This window comes from Myotis yumanensis, unplaced genomic scaffold, assembly GCF_028538775.1.
Source record: "Myotis yumanensis isolate MYYU_CA2020_CCGP unplaced genomic scaffold, mMyoYum1.0.hap1 SCAF_19, whole genome shotgun sequence".
In the NCBI taxonomy this organism is placed as follows: domain Eukaryota; kingdom Metazoa; phylum Chordata; class Mammalia; order Chiroptera; family Vespertilionidae; genus Myotis; species Myotis yumanensis.
The window spans coordinates 8,679,203-8,699,344 of record NW_027223770.1 but is presented as its reverse complement, the minus strand read 5'-3'; the positions used below and the strand labels follow the sequence as shown (position 1 = coordinate 8,699,344).

The window sequence follows — 20,142 nt, the reverse complement described above, 5'->3', positions numbered from 1 at the left end:
GCAGAGCTGGTTCCAGTTAGGCTGTGGGCAGCAGGCTGCAGCCAAGTTGGTTCCGGGACTCTTGAGCAGAAAGGTAAGGCGGCCTGGGGCCCAAACGGGGGCCCCTGGGGCTCTGCGTGCACATGAGGAGATGCATGTAGGGGAGTCTGAAAGGTTCGGGGGCAAAGTCCCCGCTGAGTGGGTGGAAAGGGAGGGAGGGTGACAGTGGCCTAAGCCCTCCCAGGAATATCGATTCCACTCGGTGCCTGGGGCCCAGCCTGCCTTGCAGGAGAGGGGCTTTGCTTGCCAGAGGGGCAGGGGTGAACACGCTGCCGGCCGGCCGGTCCAGGCCTCCCAGCCCTGGCGCCAGGGACTTGGCTGTGGAGTGTCACCAGTGGCCTCTGGGGAAAAGCCAGAGGGACAGGGAGGTGGAAAAGGTGGTTGGTCTTTACCCAACTCATGGATGCACCAGGTGGGGCTCAGGAAGAAAGATGGCCTGGCCACGGCCATGCTTGCCGGGACCTGAACCCAAGCCCTGGGCTTCACGCTGCCTGTGGTTATGAGCCCAGATGCCAAAGCACACTGCCCGAGTTTGAATCCTGGCTGGGCCATTTCTAGCTGTGTGACCTTAGGCAAATTACTCAACCTCTCTGGGCCTCAGTTTCTCTTTTAAAAAGATTTTCCATTGGTTTTTAGGGAGAGAGAGAAAAACATGGAGGAGGGAGAGAGAGAAAAAAACATTGATGCGAGAGAAACATCGATCAGCTGCCTCCTGCATGCCCCCACCAGGGATTGAGCCTGAAACGGGGGCACATGCCTGACCCGGAGTCGAACCTGCAGCCTTTCGGTAGATGGGCAGATGCTCCAAACAACTGAGCCACACCAGCCAGGGCTCAGCCTCAGTTTTAATGGTCACCGCCTCCCAGAGGTCATTCCTGACCTCCCGACCCAAAGTAGGTCCCCTTGCTCTTCTCTTCAAGGCTCCCTACATGCACGTTCCTCTCATAGCGGTTTTCGCTGTTTCTGCTTACTTAGTTTGTTTGTCTATACAGTTATTTGTTGAATGCTGGTCTCTCCATCAGACTATAAGGCAGCTGCAAGAGTAGACATCTGCCTTGTTTCCCATGTTATTCCAGTTTCTAAGACCCACCTTGTGATGCCCTGTAAACAGGTAGAGTAAGGGGGAGCCGCCAGTATCGTCAGGGGCCCCAGTGAGGTAACGCCTCTGGAGGACTCAGCGATGTCTGACGCATCACAGGGACTCAGCAAAGGGTAGCTGTTATTACAGCAATAGGCACCATAGCTGGTGAGCCTGTTATTCATAGCTCACAGAAAGGGAAACAGGCACAGAGAGGTTGAGACACTGCTCTGGGTTGCACAGTCGGAAAGTCATAGCTGGTCTCGAACTTTGGTCTCTGATTGGCCCTAAAGTCCACATTCTTGGGCTCTGGGGCTGAGGTGAGGCCTAGGTCAAGGTTTGCTGCTCTTCGCCACTGCCATGCTCAGCTCGCGAAATGCCCCGGCTGGAGGAGGCTCAGGCTGCGCCTGGCCTGGGGAACCCCAGTGCCATCCCAACAAAGGCCAGAGGGTCCGCTCCAGGGCCGGTAGACCCGGAACTCTTCCCCCAGGCCCCTCCCTGACTAAATAAGGGTGAGCAAGAAGCTTGGGCTTGTGGTGGGTGGGGAGGTTGCAGTGCTCCTCCTAGTGGCAAGTAGTGGAATTGCAGGGCACAGCAGTGAATTTGCTCCTATAAAAATTCTATTTTTTTCTTCCTTTCATTTCCTCCCTCTCTTCAGTCTCTCCCTGACCCACGGGTTCATTCATTGCTTCCTGCTGCAAGTAGAATTAGAATAACGTCCCAATCCCCCCCTTTGGGCTAGAACGCCCTCCCCATGGCCCTGCCCACCGCCTGCTCCTGCTCCCGCCCAATCTCCTCAAGCTCATTTCTAGATTTGGTGGTTCTATCTGCTGTTCCTGCTGCAGGAATGCCTTCCCTCAGCCTTCTTATTGTCATTTGTCTCAGAATTCCCCCTTTGAGAATTTTCAGGTAAAAAATGAATTAAAAGACCTCACAGCCAGCCAAAATGCTCAGGTCCTATGACGCATCTGATTCAAGCTGTTAAACACCCCAAACCAGACCTAACCGGTTTGGCTCAGTGGATAGAGCAGCAGCCTGCAGATTGAAGGGTCTGGGGTTTGATTCTGGTCAAGGGCATGTACCTTGGCTGCAGGCTCGATCCCCAGTAGAAGGCGTGCAGGAGGCAGCTGATGGATGTTTCTAACTATCTCTCTCCTTTCCTCTCTATAAAAATCAATAAAAATATATTAAAACAACAACAAAAACCCAAACCACTACCAACCAACTGCAAAATGACCAGGTAGCACATTTAACGAGATAACTAGAAATGTGAACATTTAACATATATTTGATATTAAGAAATTATTTTAAGTGTGATTTTTAAAAGTTAGCATTATTGAGGTATAATTTACATAAAATAAAGTGAGCCCACTTTCAGTTAAAATTCAATGAGTTTGGAAAAATATACACTGTTGTGAAAAATTACGTGCCTTTGTTTTTTTAAAAAAAGAGTTCTGTGTGGCCAAAGATATACGATAAATAAGTCCTCAGGTGTAACGTACGGCATTGACTACAGTTAACAATACCGTACTGCATATTTGAATGCTGTCAAGAGAGTAGATTTTAAAAGTTCTCATCACACAAATACAATCTATAACTAACTATGTTAGGTGCCAGATGTTAACTAGACAAATTGTGGTGATTATTTTGCCATATATACAAATATCGAATCATTATGTTGTATGCCTGAAACTAATATGTTACATTCAATTATATCTCTTTTTTTATTTTTTTAAATTAAAAAATTTAAACTGAGTTGAGAGAGAGAGAGAGAGAGAGAGAGAGAGAGAAAGAGAGAGAGTAACATCAACTTATTGTTCCACTTATTTATGCATTCATTGGTTGACTCTTGGATGTGCCCTGACAGGGGATCGAACCCATAACCTTGGCATATGGGGATGACACTCTAACCAACTGAGCTACCTGGCCAGGGCAATGATATCTCAACAAAGATTTTAAAATAAAATAAATCTTGCCAGAATAAAAGGAGTCCTTCACTTTTGGAGGTACATGTTGAAATGTCTGTAGATGAAATAATCCAGAGAAAGAACGTAACGACAATAATGACGGAGGAGAGAAGGAGGGGAGTGGTGCAGGTGTGGCTGAAACAAGGCGGCCGGGAGTTGACGCCGGGTGAGGCTGTTAGAAATTCTGTAACTGTTTCCCCTCCTAGAATGTGAGCTCTGGCAAAGCAGGGCTCCCTCTGACTTGTCTGGGCCCAGGTCCCCAAACATGGACCCACCTGGCACATAGTGGGTGCTCAATAAATGTTTTTTTGAATGAATGAATGAATGAATGAATTCTCCCATTTTCATTCACTCATCACTTCACTTCTTATTGGCCAGGTCTTACGTCCCCAGCACTGTGGGCAGCCTCGATTATAGAATGAAAGGCCCCTAGTCCAAAGGTTTTTGCCCAAATGGGGAAACTGAGGCCCAGAGAGGAGCAGGTTCTGGCCTGAAGTCTCACAGGTTGGCAGCCAGACGGGGCTAAGAGAACCAGCCGGGGGCGTCTCCACTCTCCCATCTCCCCTCCTCTCCCGGCCTGGTGAGGCGGAGCCCTGACTGGAGCTGCCTGGGCTGAGGCCCCGTGTCCTCCCCAGGCCCACCAGGCGGTTGTGGAATGGAGAGCCCTCCGGCGGAGTGCGCTAAGGGCGGGCCCTTCCACGTGGTCACGCCTCTGCTGGAGAGCTGGGCGCTGTCCCAGGTGGCGGGCACCGCCGTCTTCCTCAAGTGTGAGAACGTGCAGCCGGCCGGCTCCTTCAAGATCCGGGGCATCGGGCATTTCTGCCAGGAGGTGAGGGTGTGCGGGCAGGAGGGCAGAAGTGAGGTTGTACCAGAGGGAGGGGAGGGTGGGGGTGTGGGAATGGGAGGGGGCTCCGTGACCTCTGCCCTCAACCCCATTCCTTCTCTTCCCAGGCGGCCAAGAAGGGGTGCAGACACCTGGTGTGCTCCTCAGGTGACCCCACACCTTTCTGCTCTGAGGGTCCCCAGGGCTGGGTGTGGGGGAGGAGCTGGCTGGAGCAGCAACAGACGTCAGGGCTCGGCCTCCTCTTAAGGGTCCAGCCTCTCAAGGTCATGGTCCGATGGCCATTTGTATGTCCTCTCCCAGCCCTGTTCCCATCATTAGTAGAAGTGACCGAAACCCAGTTCATACAGGGGTAAGCTCCGGGCTCCAAGAACTGAAAATTGTCAGGAGAAACGGCTTTCAGGCACAGCTGGATCCAGGAGCTCTCATCCGCAGCCCTCCCTACTCCTCTCTTTTCTTGCCTCTCTACTAGCTTCCTTCTCATTCAGGCCTCGTGGCAGCACGATGGCCGTCAGGAGGGGGAGGCTTGCTTCTTGCCATCCTACGAACCCCAGTGGAAAGGGAGCACCCCTTCCCCTGACTCCCCTCAACCCATGACTCGGTCTTCTGGCCCAGCTTGGGTCATGTGCTCATCCCTGAACCCGTCATGGGTCAGGCGACTGCGCTCTCTGATGGGTTCCATCTAGATCGCGTGTCCACCTCCGAGGCCAGGGAGAGGGCTCACTCGTGGGGCGTCTAGGTGTGGGGGAGGGGTGACTCGTACGGGAAATGGAGGAGGAGGAGGGGCAAAGGTCTGTCAACAGGCTAAGGCAACGCTGCCCACTGCTCCGCCTTCTGCTGCCTCCACAGGGGGCAACGCGGGCATCGCGGCTGCCTACTGCGCTCGGAAGCTGGGCATTCCCGCCACCATCGTGCTCCCCGAGGGCGCCTCCCAGCCCGTGGTGAGGAGGCTGCAGGGGGAGGGGGCCGAGGTGCAGCTGGTTGGAAAGGTAAGGACCCCAGGAAGGGGAAGCCACCCCCCTCCCCCCTTTTCCTCTCGCTGAACTCTGCCTGGGACCCGGTCTGCCCTTGGGTTGGCGGAGCTGACGGGTGGGAGTGAGGTGTGGTGTGTGGAGGGCTGGGACCCCGGGCCTTGCCTGTGCCTGCCTGAGAAGACTCCCCTGCAGGAACCCTAGGGGGGGCGGGAGGTGGGGGGGGAGGCAGGAGCTGGGGATGGGCAGGAGCGCGCCTGTCACCCCAGCCTCACGGACCACTTTAAAATATATAGATACTTTGTTATTGATTTCAGAGAGGGAGGGGGAGGGAGAGAGAGAGGAACATCCATGATGAGAGAGAACCACGGATCGGCTGCCTCCTGCACACCCCACTCTGGGGATCGAGTCTGCAACCCAGGCCTGTGCCCTGACCGGGAATCGAACCCTGACCTCCTGGTTCATAGGCCCACGCTCAACGCCGGCTGGGCCTGGTGTTAGCCGTTTACAGGCGTTTGCCATTTGATGAGACACAAGGTACAAGAAGACGATGGCATCACTCTCCATTCCCAGACCACCCAGTGTGAAGGGGGCCGCGGCTGAGGGTGCCTGGGTCGCCTGGTCACCAAAAACACAGCGCGGCTGACAGGCGTCCTAGCCCAGGGCCATGGGGGGCCGTGGGGGGACGATGAGCGAGGGGGGGCCATGGGGAGCCGTGGGGGGATGAGCGAGGGGGGCCATGGGGAGCCGTGGGGGGACGATGGGGGAGGGGGCCATGGGGAGCCGTGGGGGGACGATGAGGGAGGGGGGCCATGGGGAGCCGTGGGGGGACGATGAGGGAGGGGGGCCATGGGGAGCCGTGGGGGGACGATGAGGGAGGGGGCCATGGGGAGCCGTGGGGGACGATGAGGGAGGGGGGCCATGGGGAGCCGTGGGGGACGATGAGGGAGGGGGGCCATGGGGAGCCGTGGGGGGACGATGAGGGAGGGGGGCCATGGTTGGATGTGCCCCCGGCTGCTCGGGGCAGGGACAGGAGGCTGCGGGGGGCGTCCAGCGAGAGACGTTCAGGGCTGCTCAGCTTCAAGGCGCATTTTGCTTCAATATTTCAAGAGAAGGAGGCCCAGATCTTCTGCTGGACGAGGGGTTCCCCTTGGGCGGGACTATTTGTCTGCTCCACCTGCTCCTGGCCCAGGCCCAGGCCCAGCGGGCACTGTGGGTGCCAGAGGGTGGGCAGAGCTGTTTCTGCCCCCTCGTCCCCTCGTCCCCTCAGGAGAGGAGATGGCTGGGGGCTCCCTCTGAAATGCTCTGTTAGTTCGGGTTCCCAGGAGCGGACCCCGAGACAACCCCGAGGCTGCCTGCCCCCCAGGTCCTCTGACCGCACTTGCTCTCTAGGTCTGGGACGAGGCCAACCTGAAGGCACAGGAGCTGGCCAGGAGGGATGGCTGGGTGAACGTGCCCCCGTTCGACCACCCCCTGATATGGTAAGGCTAGTGCCCCCACACCCCCGCAGGGAGCTCAGAGTTGAGAAGCCCTCATTGAATCGGGGTCCTCCCATTGGACAGAAGGGGAAACCGAGGCCCAGAGAGTAGAAGAGGCATGGAGTCCAGGCGCACGGGGGTCAGGTCCTTGTGAGATGTGTGAGTCTGTAGAGCATCGCACACCTCGTGCCTCGGTTTCCCCACGTGTAAACTGGAAATACTACTAATGAGTGTGTACTTTGGGGGTACATTTAGTCCAGTGAATCCTCCCTGAAGCCCTAGAGGGAGGTACTGTGTGCCCGTTTTACAGGTGAGGAAACTGAGGCACCAAGGGGTCAAGGAACTTGCCCGAGATCACACAGCTAGCGGGCGTCAGAGACACCAGGTCCTGGGGGGCAGGGCGGGGAGCATGAATGAACGAACGCGTTCAGTGGTGGGAGCTGGGTCTCCTCTGCCTGGCTGAGGGTGGGAGGGGAGGGCTGAGGGTGGGAGGGGAGGGCTGAGGGTGAGAGGGGAGGGCTGAGGGTGGGAGGGGAGGGCTGAGGGTGGGTCTCCCTCGGCCGGCTCCTCCCTCCCCCTCTCTTCCTCTCCTCCAGGGAGGGCCACGTCAGCCTGGTGCGGGAGCTGAAGGCAGCCCTGGGGAGCCCCCCGGGGGCCCTGGTGCTGGCGGTGGGGGGCGGGGGGCTCCTGGCCGGGGTGTCGGCCGGCCTGGCCGAGGTGGGCTGGCAGCACGTGCCCATCGTCGCCATGGAGACCCGAGGGGCCCACTGTTTCAACGCGGCCATGGAGGCAGGCAGGCTGGTCACGCTGCCCAACATCACCAGGTAGGCGCTACGTGCGGGCTGGGCGTTTGTGGGGCTGGAGGGTGAGGATGCAGCTTCCGGGGCTCCTGGCCCCAAGTGGTGGAGGCGGGGTGCACGCAGGAGGGTCTCCGTCACCCGGGACCCCGACCACAGCCTGCGGGTCTCAGTTGAAGGCAGTGCTGCAGGAGGAGGATCTGTTTCATGTCCGCCTCATCAGCGAGTAAAACAGCTTCCACTGGTCGGTGTCATCACCGAAGCAGTGGAGGTGCGTTGCCGTTGGAAGTGCTGGCAAGCGCCAACAACAGAAAACCGAACGCGGCCCTCACTCACATCCGCGGTGCGCGCTGCTCACGTGGGGTGCATCTTCCCCATCTCTGCCTGCCCCCCTCCCCCGCCCGGCCCCCGTCCGTGTACCACTGCACACAAGTGACATGTGCTGGGCACATAGTCAGTGACCAACAAACGTTTGTAAAAGGAATCAATCATGTATTTTTAAAAGCTGAGATGATAGTCTTCGGACAGTTTTGTAACCGCTATTTTTCTGTTCATGTTGTATAACATGAACATAGTTTTGTGGGTTTTTTGGGCAACATCATTAGAGAATTTTTCCCCCATTGCATTTTTTTTTTTTGGTTAATCCTCACTCGATATTTTTTCCATTGATTTTTAGAGAAAGTGGAAGAGAGGGGGGAGAGAGAGAGAGAGAAACATTGATGTGAGAGACACATCAATTGGTTGCCTCCCGCACGTGCCCTGGCCAGGGCAGGGGATTGACCTGCAACCAAGGTATTTGCCCTTGACTGGACTTGAACCCGGGACCCTTCAGTCCGTGGGCCCACGCTCTATCCACTGAGCCAAGCCAGCTCATAAACTAATAAACTAATTAATGAACAGAGAGCGGTCCAGCCTCCAGCCCCTGCCTCATACTCTTCATCCAACATCATGGACGCTCTATGGGTCACCCAGGGCTTCCACAGACGTCACCCCAAATCAGGGGGCTGGAAACGAGAGAGATGTGTTCCTTCACAGCCCTGGGAGCTGCAAGTCCAAAGTCAGGGTGTGGGCAGGGCCGCGCTGGGGCCGGGGCAGGGAGAGCTGGGTCTGTGTGTGGCTCACCAGCTCCTCCCTGCATCCTGCACCCCCGGCCCCACCTGCCCCCTCCTACAGCGTGGCCAAGTGCCTGGGCGCCAAGACGGTGGCGGCACGGGCCCTGGCGTGCACGCAGGAGCTGCACATCCTCTCTGAGGTGGTGGAGGACAGCGAGGCTGTGACTGCCGTGCAGCGGTTCCTCGGTGAGTGAGCGCGGTCCCCGACCTGGGCTCAGACACCTACGAGGTCCAGGTCCCCGAGTGAGAGCGTGTGCCCAGTGCCTGTCGCCGGCTGGGTGGGCAGTGACCGTGCCATGAGTGGGTGGAAGGGGAAGGGGCTAAAGAAGGGTGTGCTGTGCTGTCGCTATAGCCTCCAGACTTTCGTACACACTCTTCTACTTGGAGCTGCCCATCCCCAGCCCTGCTCTCTGTCAATTCCATGTGACTACTCAGCCATCATGACACCGCCTCCAGGAAGCCTCCTTTGATCTCTCACCCCCATCCCGCCTGGGTCGGACACTTCCTACGCACCAATCCCACTAATCTCCTAACTGCCCGGTTCCAATCCGGCTACATCATTAGGTTGTGAACGCGTTGAGGGCAGGGGCTGGTGTGTCTGTTCACTGTTGTGTCCCCAGGGTCTTCCTAGTGCAGGGCTGGGCAGGGAGTGGGCGCGCCATAAAGACGTGTTGAATGAATGGAGGATGTGTGAGTGACAAGGTGGGTAATGGACAGACGGATGGGCAAAGCGATTGATGGGGCAACGAATTGATGAATGACTTAGAAACGAATAGATGGATGGACATTGATTAATAGACACATTGATGGATGGATGGACAGATAGTCAAAAGATAGATAGTGGATGGATGGATGGATGGATGGATCAATGGATAAGCTGATTGATGGCCACACTAATAGATGGACAGACAGACAGTCTAGTGATGGATAGAGGAAGAGATGGATGGATAGATACAGGAAAGGTGGATGGGTGGAGAGACAGATGGATGGAGAGGGAGTCAGTGAGGTGGCTGGCTGGCTGCATGGGTTTGCAACACCCAGAGCCTGTGAGCACTGACGGGGCTCCCCTCTCTCTCCTCTCCACCCGCTTCCCCCGCTCTGGGCAGATGACGAGCGCATGTTGGTGGAGCCTGCCTGCGGGGCAGCCTTAGCCGCCATCTACTCGGGCCTCCTGGGGAGGCTCCAGGCGCAGGGCCGCCTGAGCCCCACGCTGGCCTCCGTGGTGGTCATCGTGTGTGGAGGCAACAACATTGACAGCCGAGAGCTGCAGGAACTGAAGGCCCAGCTAGGCCAGAGCTGAGGCTCCTGGGTGCTCCTGGAGCTGCCGAGGGGCCTCTGTGCTCACAGATGTCAGTGGAAGCTACCCTGTGCTTCTGGGCTGGCCGCCTCCTGCAGGAAGCCCTCCTGGACTGCTCCCTTCAGCTCCCCCCCAGCCCTGACCAATAAACTCTTTCTGAGTTGAGTCTGTAACTCAGGCGGGTCCAGTCTTTCCACCTCCATGAGCTCATTCCTCAAGCCCGACTCTGATGAAGCAGCTCCCTCCACGCCACAGCCTGAGAAGCAAAGCCAGGGGTTCCACGCTCAGGCCTCCCAGGGCAGCCGGCTGCGCTGAGCTCCTAGCAGGGCTCGCCTCAGCTGGGGGACAGGATGAGGCGGGGATGCCCTGTCCCTTCTCGGCCCTGGACAGGCGAGGACAACTCCATCCTTTACCAGGTGCCGGCTGTGGGCCCGAAACCCGTCTAAGAACTTACTACTCATCTTCTCTGACACTAAAGGGCACCATGAAATAAAACCATTATTACCACCCTGTTCTACAGATGGGGAAACCGAGGCAGGGGACGGTGACCTAACCCACCCAAGGTCGCACAACGGGAATGTGGCCCGGTCAGGTTCAAAGCCTGTGATCTTCAGTAGGACTCTGCCTGTCTTGGACCTCGGCCTTCTTCATGTGGGGGTGGTGGCGGTGGGACCTCCAGGTGGGTCTGGACACAGGGAGGGTGGGGACTGGCTGGCCAGAGGATCTCCTAGGAAACGGGAGGGGAAGTTAGTCTCTTGGCGCCACCAGGGGGCAGCAACGCGCCTCCAATGGGAATCCTGCCCCTCTGACTCCCTGACTCCCCCTCATGGGGCCCTCCCTCCACTGGAGGTGCTGAGCCCCAGAGATGGCGGGCCCCGAGGTCCTTCATGGGGAGCTCTACCCAACCTTTCCAGCCCCTCAGGAAACAAGGCTCAGGGAGTGGGGCCAGCTGGCGCCACAGCCCCCGGCAGCACCCACCTCCTGGTCACACGGAGGCACCCCTGCTTCATAATGGCTGTGTGACCTGGGCAAAAGCCCAGCCGCCATTTCCCACCTCCTTTCCGTGGCCCAAGCCGTGCCCTCCCCGGGCGCCTCGCCCTGTCCTCCGGTGGAGGACTCCCCCACCTCCTGCTGCTGGGTCTGCTTCCCTCTCTGACCCGAGACACTGGGCCAGACCTGCCCCTCAGAAGCCAGCAGGACCAGCCCTGCTCCCTTGGGGTGATGCTGTGTGCGTCCCCCACAAGAGGAGGGACCCCGAGAGCCCCAGAGGCGGACCCAGCCGGCCCTGAGCCGGAGCTTGGTTCCTCTTCACCAGCCCCGCGACCTTGAGCAAACAAAGCTCCAAGCTCCATTCAGGGCCTCAGGGTTCTAACCTGTAAAACGGGTGGTTTGCGGATTATTCCTGTGGACCCGGCATAGGTAGGCTTTCAATAACTGTTAGTTCTTACTGTCCCCTGAGCGTTTTCCCCGACAAGGAAGGGTGCAGAGGAACTAACATTCCTTTATATATTGAGCACCTACCGTGTGCTTTGGGCCTTAGCAGTCATTTTATTTAATCTCACAATCACCCAAATGGTAGGTACTATTATCTTCATGTTTGCAAATGAGGCAACGGAGGCACAGAGCCGTTACTCCAAGTCACACAGCTGGACTGCAACCCTGATATGTACGCACCCGAGGCTCCTGCCTCGAACCCTTACTGCTCTCACCCCTCCTGTCCTTTGCTTAAGCTCTGTCCCCTGCCTGACACGCACCGTCCGCTTCTAAATCCTACACCTGCTTCAAAGCCCAGTGCAGGGCAGCCTCCTCCCTGAAGCCTTCCTGGGTTGCTTTGGCCAGCGATGGTCTCCCCCACCCCCTGCTCCTCCAGGTGAGAGGCAGGTGCTCTGTCTCCCAGGCAGCCTCCGCCCTGGGCTGCCCTCCTGGGAGGCGCCGCAGCTGCTGGTTGCCCCTCTCCTGGTCTCGGCAAGCCGGAGATAAGAAGCCGAGGGGCCTGTTGACTCTGTCCAGATAACGCACATCAGTCACCTTAGGGTAGCCCTTCCTGGTTGACACCCGAGGAACGCCAAGGGCAGGGGCAGCACAGGGAGAGGGAAGGACGCAGCAGACAATGGAGCCGCGGCCGCGAGGCTGTGATGGATGGGGCGAGATGCGAACCGCAGAGACCTACCCCCCGTCTCTGCCCCCTCGCACCCTCAGTGGGAAGACGGGGAGCCTGCCAGCTGGGCCCCGGGAGCAGGACTTCTAGGTGTTGGTCCAGGGCTGTGTGGGGAGCCCTGGACACTGGGCCACAGGTGTGGGTACCTGCCCGAGATCCACCCGCTTCTCCTCCCCAGCCGGGGCCCGTCCCTGGCCCAGACCTCCTTTGTTTCCTGTGCGTCCTAGTGGCTGGCGGTTCCTGGGTCCCCTCGCCAGGCTCTCTAACACCTGCCTCCAGGCCGCACCTCCACCCGGTCCCCCCTCCAGCCCGAGGCCGGGGGGACGCAGAGGCTTGGAGGCAGCCCTTGGCTGGCAAAGGAGGGGTTCTTGCCCAGAGCTGCCCCGGCGAGGCGGTGTGAGCCCCCGGGGCCCTCACGGTGGGGACAGGACGGCTCGCCCAGGCCAGTGTCCCATCCCAGCTCGGCTGTGCGAGGCGGTGTGCGCACCCGTGTCCTCTTGGGGGTCTGTGAAAGCAATCCAGGCGCCGAATTGTTTTACCCGTCAAGTATGTCAGGGTGGATCCCTAACAGGCGAGGAGACACGTTTACTGTACGCACAACGCCATTCCCACGGCACCACAACGACCCCGAGGCTCCTTCATAGGAATCTACTGCCCGCTCCGCGTCCACTCCTCCCAGGTGGTCTCAACAGCGTCTCGTTAGGGCTGGTGTGTTCCGTGGCCCTGATTGCGCTGCCTCTGAGGCCTCTTAGTCGATGGGCCCTGGAGAAGGATGGCCCGAGAAGCCGAGGTCTGAGGGAGTGAAGGAGCTGCCACTCGGGCGGCGGGAAGAGCAGCGGGAACAGCATGTGCGAAGGGGAAGGGCCCGGGCTCAGGTGTGGCCAGGGCTGGGCTGTTTATTCTGAGACCGAGTGGAGCCCTGGGGGAGGGAGCATCAGGCACCCCCCTCCCTCTGCCCTGACCCCAGCCTGGATTCTTATCACCTGTGCCCCCAAACCTTCGCCCTGCAGTCCCCTCACCTAGGCTGGGGCCCCTCACCTAGAGCTGGGTGCAGCCCATGGAAGCCACTGGGCCCAGAGATGCCTGGGAGGCCACCCCCAGCCCCACCCCCGCCCCCTGTGTTCCCCTCCCCTCCCCCTCTGCCCTGCGCCCTCCATGAAGAAATCACCAGCCAAGAATCCCCGTGTCAGGCTCTGCTAGCGGGAAAGCCGACCCAAATGCCCCCCCCCCGCACCCCCTCCCTCCCAGTCCCCTCGGCCTCTCCCTTCCCCAGTGTTGGTGCTGTGTAAACTCCACCAAAAATGTCACGGGCAGGTTTCCCGCCTCGCTTCCAAACTCCCTTATAAATTCCAGGGCTGGGCGACCCGGGAGAGGTTTTCTGGAGCAGGGAACCCCATAAATCACGGCTGCGCTCCGGCACGGCCATATCTTATGTAAAAAGGCGGGTCCCAGAGCGCCACCGGCAGAGGGACCCTATCACAAGCCGCCCCATTAATTATGGAGTCAGGCCGGCCCTTCGCTGCGATTTTTTTATCTTAAGTCCGAAAACAGATTACCTTCACCTATCCGCCCTCTTCCAAAAAACCAAAACAACCCCCCCCTCCCCCCGCCCAAGAACCCTAAAGAATGAAATAAACTTTTGAAGAACAAACATTCAAGTTTCTCCGTTTAGGGGAGAACCAGCAGAGAGAGAAGAGGTGGGAAAGGGCCTTTTTTTCTTCCTTTCAAGGTAGAAGCTGTGGCGTGCCGAGTGCACGGGAGATTGAATTTCCTGGACCCGGGGACTCCAGGGAGCGGCGGCTGCCACCCGCCCCAGGTTACAGACAGGGAAACTGAGGCCGCCCGCAGCTCTGCGGCCTGCGCCCTTCCTCCTGAGCTACGTGGGCAGGAAATGGCCTGCCCAGCCGGCCAGCCGGCCGGCTGTTTAAATACCCGAGTTCACACCCACCTCCCCACCTCGCTTCTTTGCAGCTGGGACACCGAGCAGGTGCGTTACCTTCGAGCGCCTCGCTCTCCTCCCCCGCAAAGAGCCAGCAGGGAACTAAACAGAGCGGCTTCCTCAGAGGAGGCATGGGCACCTGTGAGCTCACCAGCGGCTCGGGGTCCCGTCCACGCCCGGGGCGCTCTGCCTCGGTCACACACAGTGATGCGGCCTCGGATTTGAGGGGCCCACAGAAGCGTGCGAGGCCAGCTCCCCCAGCAGCACCTGCGGGCGGGGGATGGGGGGTAGGGGGGCCTGGGCTGGAGCACCTGCAGCGGCCTTAGTACGGGCTTCCCCTAGGCATCAGGATCTGTTTTTGGAGGCCCCTGATTCTAATAACATTGCATTTCCAGTTTTAATCCATATGTTTTAGTGAGGTGAAACATAACAAAATTAATCATTTTAAAGTGAATCATTCAGAGGCATTGAGTGCATTGAGAATTCATGCAACTACCTCCTCCATCCAGTTCCAAACATTCCGGTCACCCCAGAAGGGGACCCCGTCCCCTTTACACGGTGACTGTCCACTGTTCCTCCCCCCCGACCCCCGGCTCCTGGCCCCCGCAATCACCAATCTGCTTTCTGTCTCGATGGAGTTACCCACTCTGGACATTTCATACACGTGGAATCAGACAGACGAGGTTTCCTCGTGACTGGCTGCTTTCACTCAGCAGCCTGATGTTCACCCACATCTTAGCACGTGTCAGTCCTCCGTTCCTGTTCAGGGCTGAGTTGTAGCCCATGGCACAGACGCACCGCATTTGTGTATTCACCCCTTCACGGACGGTGCATTTCTTGTTAAACAGATCAGCAAGTTATTCTTCACTAGAGGCCCAGTGCACAGAATTCATGCACTGGCAGGGTCCCTAGGAGCTGCCAGCTGCTGGCCGGGTACTCCCTCCCTTCCCCCCGCCAGCCCTGCCCCCTGGTCGAACTCCCGGTCAAGGGGACAATTTGCATACTATGCTTTCATTATGTAGGTGTAGGCCTGACCTCCTACTCTGTGCCAGACCCATTCTTAACTTCACAGGCCATAGGATTTTCCGTTAGCCAACATGGCGATTTTAAATGCATGTTCTGGAAAGTAGTAAGTAGGCTGTGATGCTAGTCCCTGTTTAAAACATGATGCAAAGAAGAAAATAGGATAATGATAACGATAATGACGGCATCCAACAAATGGCCAATCATATAGCTCTCGTTGCTGTGATATTATATTTCATCCCTCAACACCTGCTCCATGCCAGGCACAATGCTTAGAGCATGACACATGCGGCCTCATTTAACCCTTACAATGACTCCTGCCCTTAGATATCACTGTGCCCTTTTTGCAGATGGCAAGGCTGAGGCTCAGAGAGGTTGCACGTCTCCAGTTGCTCACAGTCTGGGGGTGGGGACAAAGCTGCCACGTGGGTTGAGATGTTATGATGGGGTCAGAAGTGGACAGAGTGTGGCAGGTGCCTGGACAGGAGTCACCAGCTTGGCCGCCTGCTTCATCTTCATGTAGTTTGACCGTGGACTTGGGTGCCTGCGGCTGCCGAGCAAAGAGAATTTGCACCATAAGGTTTTCCTTCTGTGAAAAAAGGGATGGTTGAGATCTGGGTGTGCTTTTATTTTTTATTTTTTATAATATACTTTTATTGATTTCAGAGAGGAAGGGAGACGGAGAGAGAGAGATAGAAACATCAATGATGACAGAAGATCATTGATCGGCTGCCTCCTGCACGCCCCCTACTGGGGACTGAGCCTGCAACCCAGGCATGTGCCCTTGACTGGAATCAAACCCGGAACCCTTCAGTCTGCAGGCTGAAGCTCTAGCCACTGAGCCAAACCAGCTGGGGCTGGGTGTGTTCTTTTTTTTTTTTTTTTTAAATATATTTTATTGATTTTTTTACAGAGAGGAAGGGAGAGGGATAGAGAGCCAGAAACATCGATGAGAGAGAAACATCGATCAGCTGCTTCCTGCACGTCCCCCACTGGGGATGTGCCCGCAACCCAGGTACATGCCCTTGACCGGAATCGAACCCGGGACCCTTGAGTCCGCAGGCCGACGCTCTATCCACTGAGCCAAACCGGTTCTGGCTGGGTGTGTTCTTAAACCAGTGCTCCCAAACCAACCATGGATCCCATCCCCTGGGGGCCAAGCGCATCTGGCTGTTCAGTGCTGGGCAGGGCCTGAGCATCGGCATGTCTGCCAGCTTCCTTTTACTGCTGGTCCTCGGACCACGCATTGAGTATCGAGGGGCTAGAAGACGTGAATTGCGATCCGAACTCCGAGGTAAGTCCTCTGTGGCCCCTTAGGCCAGTCTCCTGCCCTCCCTGAGCCTGTTTCTTTCCCTGGCCAATGTGGGCATTGCCTTCCATCTGGAACATTCTCCAAAGAATTAAAAATAGGAGCAAAGTTGTCATTCTCTGTGTGCAAGCCAGAAAGCCACAGGCAACTGCTGGGGTGAGGGTGTCCTCCCAAAGCTCCCAGGAGCCTATGGGCAGGTGCTGGGGCAGCAGGGGTGAGGGTGTGTGTGTGTTGGGGGGGAGGTCTTGGCACAAAATGCGGGAAGAGGAGGCCAGAGGTGGCTGGGCCCGAGAGAAGTGGCGGGAGAGGTTCCCGTCCATCACAGAAATGGCCCATTTGCAATGATCGGTTGCCCAGGTGTTAATAACGCTAATGGCATAGGAAGGGTAAACTGGGCCACTTGGCTGAACAGAAGAAATATGCAGAGCAGTGCGCGGGCTCCCATAAATCAGCCGCGTGCAGCGCTACGAGGGAGGCAGGACTTAAAATTCCGGTCAGGAGATGGGTCCTCTCATAATCCGCGCTGGAGAGGTAATTTATTCTGTTTATATCTTTTTCCCGCACGGCGAGGCTGGGAGCAGGAGCCCTCCACAGCCATTCTGCATTTTAAATATTAGTCCTGAGCACAGAGGGTCGGCTCTCCTGCTCTGAGGGGTGTTTATTTCGGGACAGGGGGACAGGAGTGGGGCCGGGGAGAGCGTGCATAATGGGTGGGAACACATGTGGCTTCACTGTCCGGTGTTGCCCACAATTACGGGCTGGGCCCGGGACGGGGAGGCGAGGTCCCCTTTCCCCAGAGCTGAGGGCGCGGCCAGGGGTTGGCTAACCTCCTTACCTGCAAGCTCCCAGGTATTTTTCCTCCTCTCAGAAACCTTTCGTTTTTAAATTATAATAAACACAAGTGATGAAGAGATAGAAAGAGATGAACAGATACATGAATGGAGGAGGAAAGGGACGAAGGGGAGGGAGAGAGAAAGAGACAAGGGCAAGCGGAGAAGCGCAGGTCCTCATGTCTTCTGACCTTGGCAGTTTCCATTAGCTCTCGGCCCTCTGGCTAGCTGTGCTAACCCAGGAGGGCGTGCTGACCAAAGCCCAGGGAGGGTGCTGGCAGGGAGACTTCACATTCCTTAGACCCTTTCCTAAACAGTCTCTCGCCCCCTCTCATTTCTTTCAGACTGAAGCATTCATTTCATTCATTCATTCATTCACTCACTCATCTATGTAGTTACTGGACGCAGAATGAGGCTTTACCAGTGCCAGGCTGGGTCGTGGGTTCAGGGAAAACGTGGCTTCTGGAAGCAGATGTTCTTGATTGAAAACCTGGCTCTCCTCCTCCCCAGCTCTGTGACCGCAGGCAGCTCACGTCACTTCTCGGGCCTCAGTTTCCTCATCTGTAAAATGGGAGTAACAACACGCACCCTGAAGGGGCGCTGTGAGGACTGGACCAGGCTCTGGACAAGACTGTTGGGCAGTGGTCCTGCAAGTTCGGAGGAGGCATCGGGGTTAACTGGGAGCCTGACAAATGAGAAGCATCCTGGCACGGCCCCGAGAGGGATTCCGGCCCCGGGCGCGGTCCTGAGGCCGGGGTGTGTACTCGACACAAGCATCATCCATCCTCTGGTCACACTTTGAGAAAGTGGTGGTGGGTCCAGGGACAAAGGTCCCTCCCAAGGCTGCCCCTTCTCCACTCCGCCTTCCTTGGGAACTGCCTCCCTGACACTCAGTGCCTGGCTGTGACCGTGACTGTGACTGTGCAGGGCCCCGCCACAGGGCGCGGTGGGGTGGGGTGGGGTTTCTCCTCCCTGAGCCCCGGGCCCAGGAGGCACCTGGGAAGTTGAAATGAGCTCACAGGGGGAGTTAGTCCCACGTACATGACCCCAGGGGTGAGCATCCTTCTGAAACCTGGTTTCTGGGGCCACCATCTGAGACCTGACGCCCCTCTCAAGTGTACCCTGACATGAGAGTGAAACTTCCTCCCCCCATTTCTTTCAGACTGACGCTGTGGGCATGCAGCGGGCACCTGCAGACCGTGTGTGTGTGTGTGTGTGTGTGTGTATGCCTGGTGTGTGTGTGTGTGTGTGTGCTTGGTTTGTGTGTGTGTGTATACCTGGTGTGTGTGTGTGTGTATACCTGGTGTGTGTGTGTGTATGCCTGGTGTGTGTGTGTGTGTGTGTATGCCTGGTGTGTGCTTGGTGTGTGTGTGTGTGTATACCTGGTGTGTGTGTGTGTGTATACCTGGTGTGTGTGTGTGTGTATACCTGGTGTGTGTGTGTGTGTGTGTGTGTGTGTGTGTATGCCTGGTGTGTGTGTGTGTGTGCCTGGTGTGAGTGTGTGTGTGTGTGTGTGCTTGGTGTGTGTGTGTGTATACCTGGTGTGTGTGTGTGTGTATACCTGGTGTGTGTGTGTGTGTGTATGTGTGTGTATGCCTGGTGTGTGTGTGTGTGTATGCCTGGTGTGTGTGTGTGTGTGTGTGTGTGCTTGGTGTGTGTGTGTGTGTATACCTGGTGTGTGTGTGTGTATGTGTGTGTATGCCTGGTGTGTGTGTGTGCATGTGTGTGTGTGTGTATGCCTGGTGTGTGTGTGTGTGTGTGTGTGTGTACACGTACGACCTCTTGTTTTAAAATGAAAAAAAAAAAGGTCTGGGAGGAGGAGCATCTGCTACATACCACAGTGTTTGAGATCCGGGGTGATTCCATTTTCTTCCTTTTGTTTACCTGAAACTTCTAAATTTCCCACAATAAGCAAGTCGCATGTGTCGGATAAAGACAAAGGCGCAGTGAGGGAAGGAAGGAAGGAGAAAGCCAGGCCGCCTCGTGTTATTCTTGGGAAGCCCGCAGAGAAGAAAAGCAGGCGCTGGGCTCTGAGCACACGCATCCCATGGGGTCCACTTCTCCCATCTCCCCACCCCTCCCCTCCCCCGCTACCCTAAATGGGCAAGACCCCCACCCAAGCTCGGGTGGAAAGGGTCCACATGCAGGGCACCCTCCCGTTGATTTTTATCTCCTTCGTCTGCAGAGTCTGAAGTTGGCAGGGAACATAGGGAGCGGTCTCTCCAATCCCTCTTGTAAGTGGGGAACTGAGGCAAAGAAGGAGGGACTTGTCTCTAGGCCGTGGCCTCAGCCTCCAACCCTCATCCAGCCCCTTTCCTGCAGGCCGATAGGGGACACAGCACGCACTGCCCTGCTCCGTGAGAATGGCAGAGCACACAGCCTGGGGGCGGGGGCGGGGGGAACGTCTGTCCTAATACAGCCTTGCAGATAACAGGGTGGGCTTACCAGTCCGGTGTTGATTGTTTGTTTATTTGTTTGTTTGTTTTGGCATCTGGAATCGCATGGGGGCATAATTAGGATCGAAGCCAGAGTCTTCTTGACATACTGGGACAAACAAATCAGACATCCTTTCATTCATCAATGTTGTTAAGGCTGACTCTGTGCCCGGCGGGTCTGTGTGAGATTGGGGTAGTACATACAGCACCGGGAGGTACTGTGCCCGGCGGGTCTGTGTGAGATCGGGGTAGTACATACAGCACCGGGAGGTACTGTGCCCGGCGGGTCTGTGTGAGATGGGGGTAGTACATACAGCACCGGGAGGTACTGTGCCCGGCGGGTCTGTGTGAGATCGGGGTATTACCTACAGCACCGGGAGGTACTGTGCCTGGTGGGTCTGTGTGAGATCGGGGTAGTACATACAGCACCGGGAGGTACTGTGCCCGGTGGGTCTGTGTGAGATCGGGGTATTACCTACAGCACCGGGAGGTACTGTGCCCGGCGGGTCTGTGTGAGATCGGGGTAGTACATACAGACCGGGAGGTACTGTGCCCGGCGGGTCTGTGTGAGATCGGGGTATTACCTACAGCACCGGAGGTACTGTGCCCAGCGGGTCTGTGTGAGATCGGGGTAGTACATACAGCACCGGGGGGTACTGTGCCCGGCAGGTCTTTGTGAGATCGGGGTAGTACATACAGCACCGGGAGGTACTGTGCCCGGTGGGTCTGTGTGAGATCGGGGTATTACCTACAGCACCGGGAGGTACTGTGCCCAGCGGGTCTGTGTGAGATCGGGGTAGTACATACAGCACCGGGAGGTACTGTGCCCGGCGGGTCTTTGTGAGATCGGGGTAGTACATACAGCACC

The 20,142-nt window shown here is 57.2% G+C and overlaps 1 protein-coding gene across 1 annotated transcript; it reads left to right on the top strand.

Moving 5' to 3' along the window:
* SDSL (serine dehydratase like) lies at positions 1-9,745 on the top strand. The gene is made up of 8 exons (XM_070399230.1): positions 1-73; positions 3,720-3,913; positions 4,036-4,075; positions 4,775-4,914; positions 6,289-6,377; positions 6,971-7,198; positions 8,345-8,469; positions 9,390-9,745. The coding sequence occupies exons 2-8, from the start codon at positions 3,740-3,742 to the stop codon at positions 9,581-9,583; spliced, it is 990 nt and encodes a 329-aa protein (XP_070255331.1). The 5' UTR covers positions 1-73; positions 3,720-3,739; the 3' UTR covers positions 9,584-9,745.
* The last annotated feature ends 10,397 nt before the right edge of the window (positions 9,746-20,142 follow it).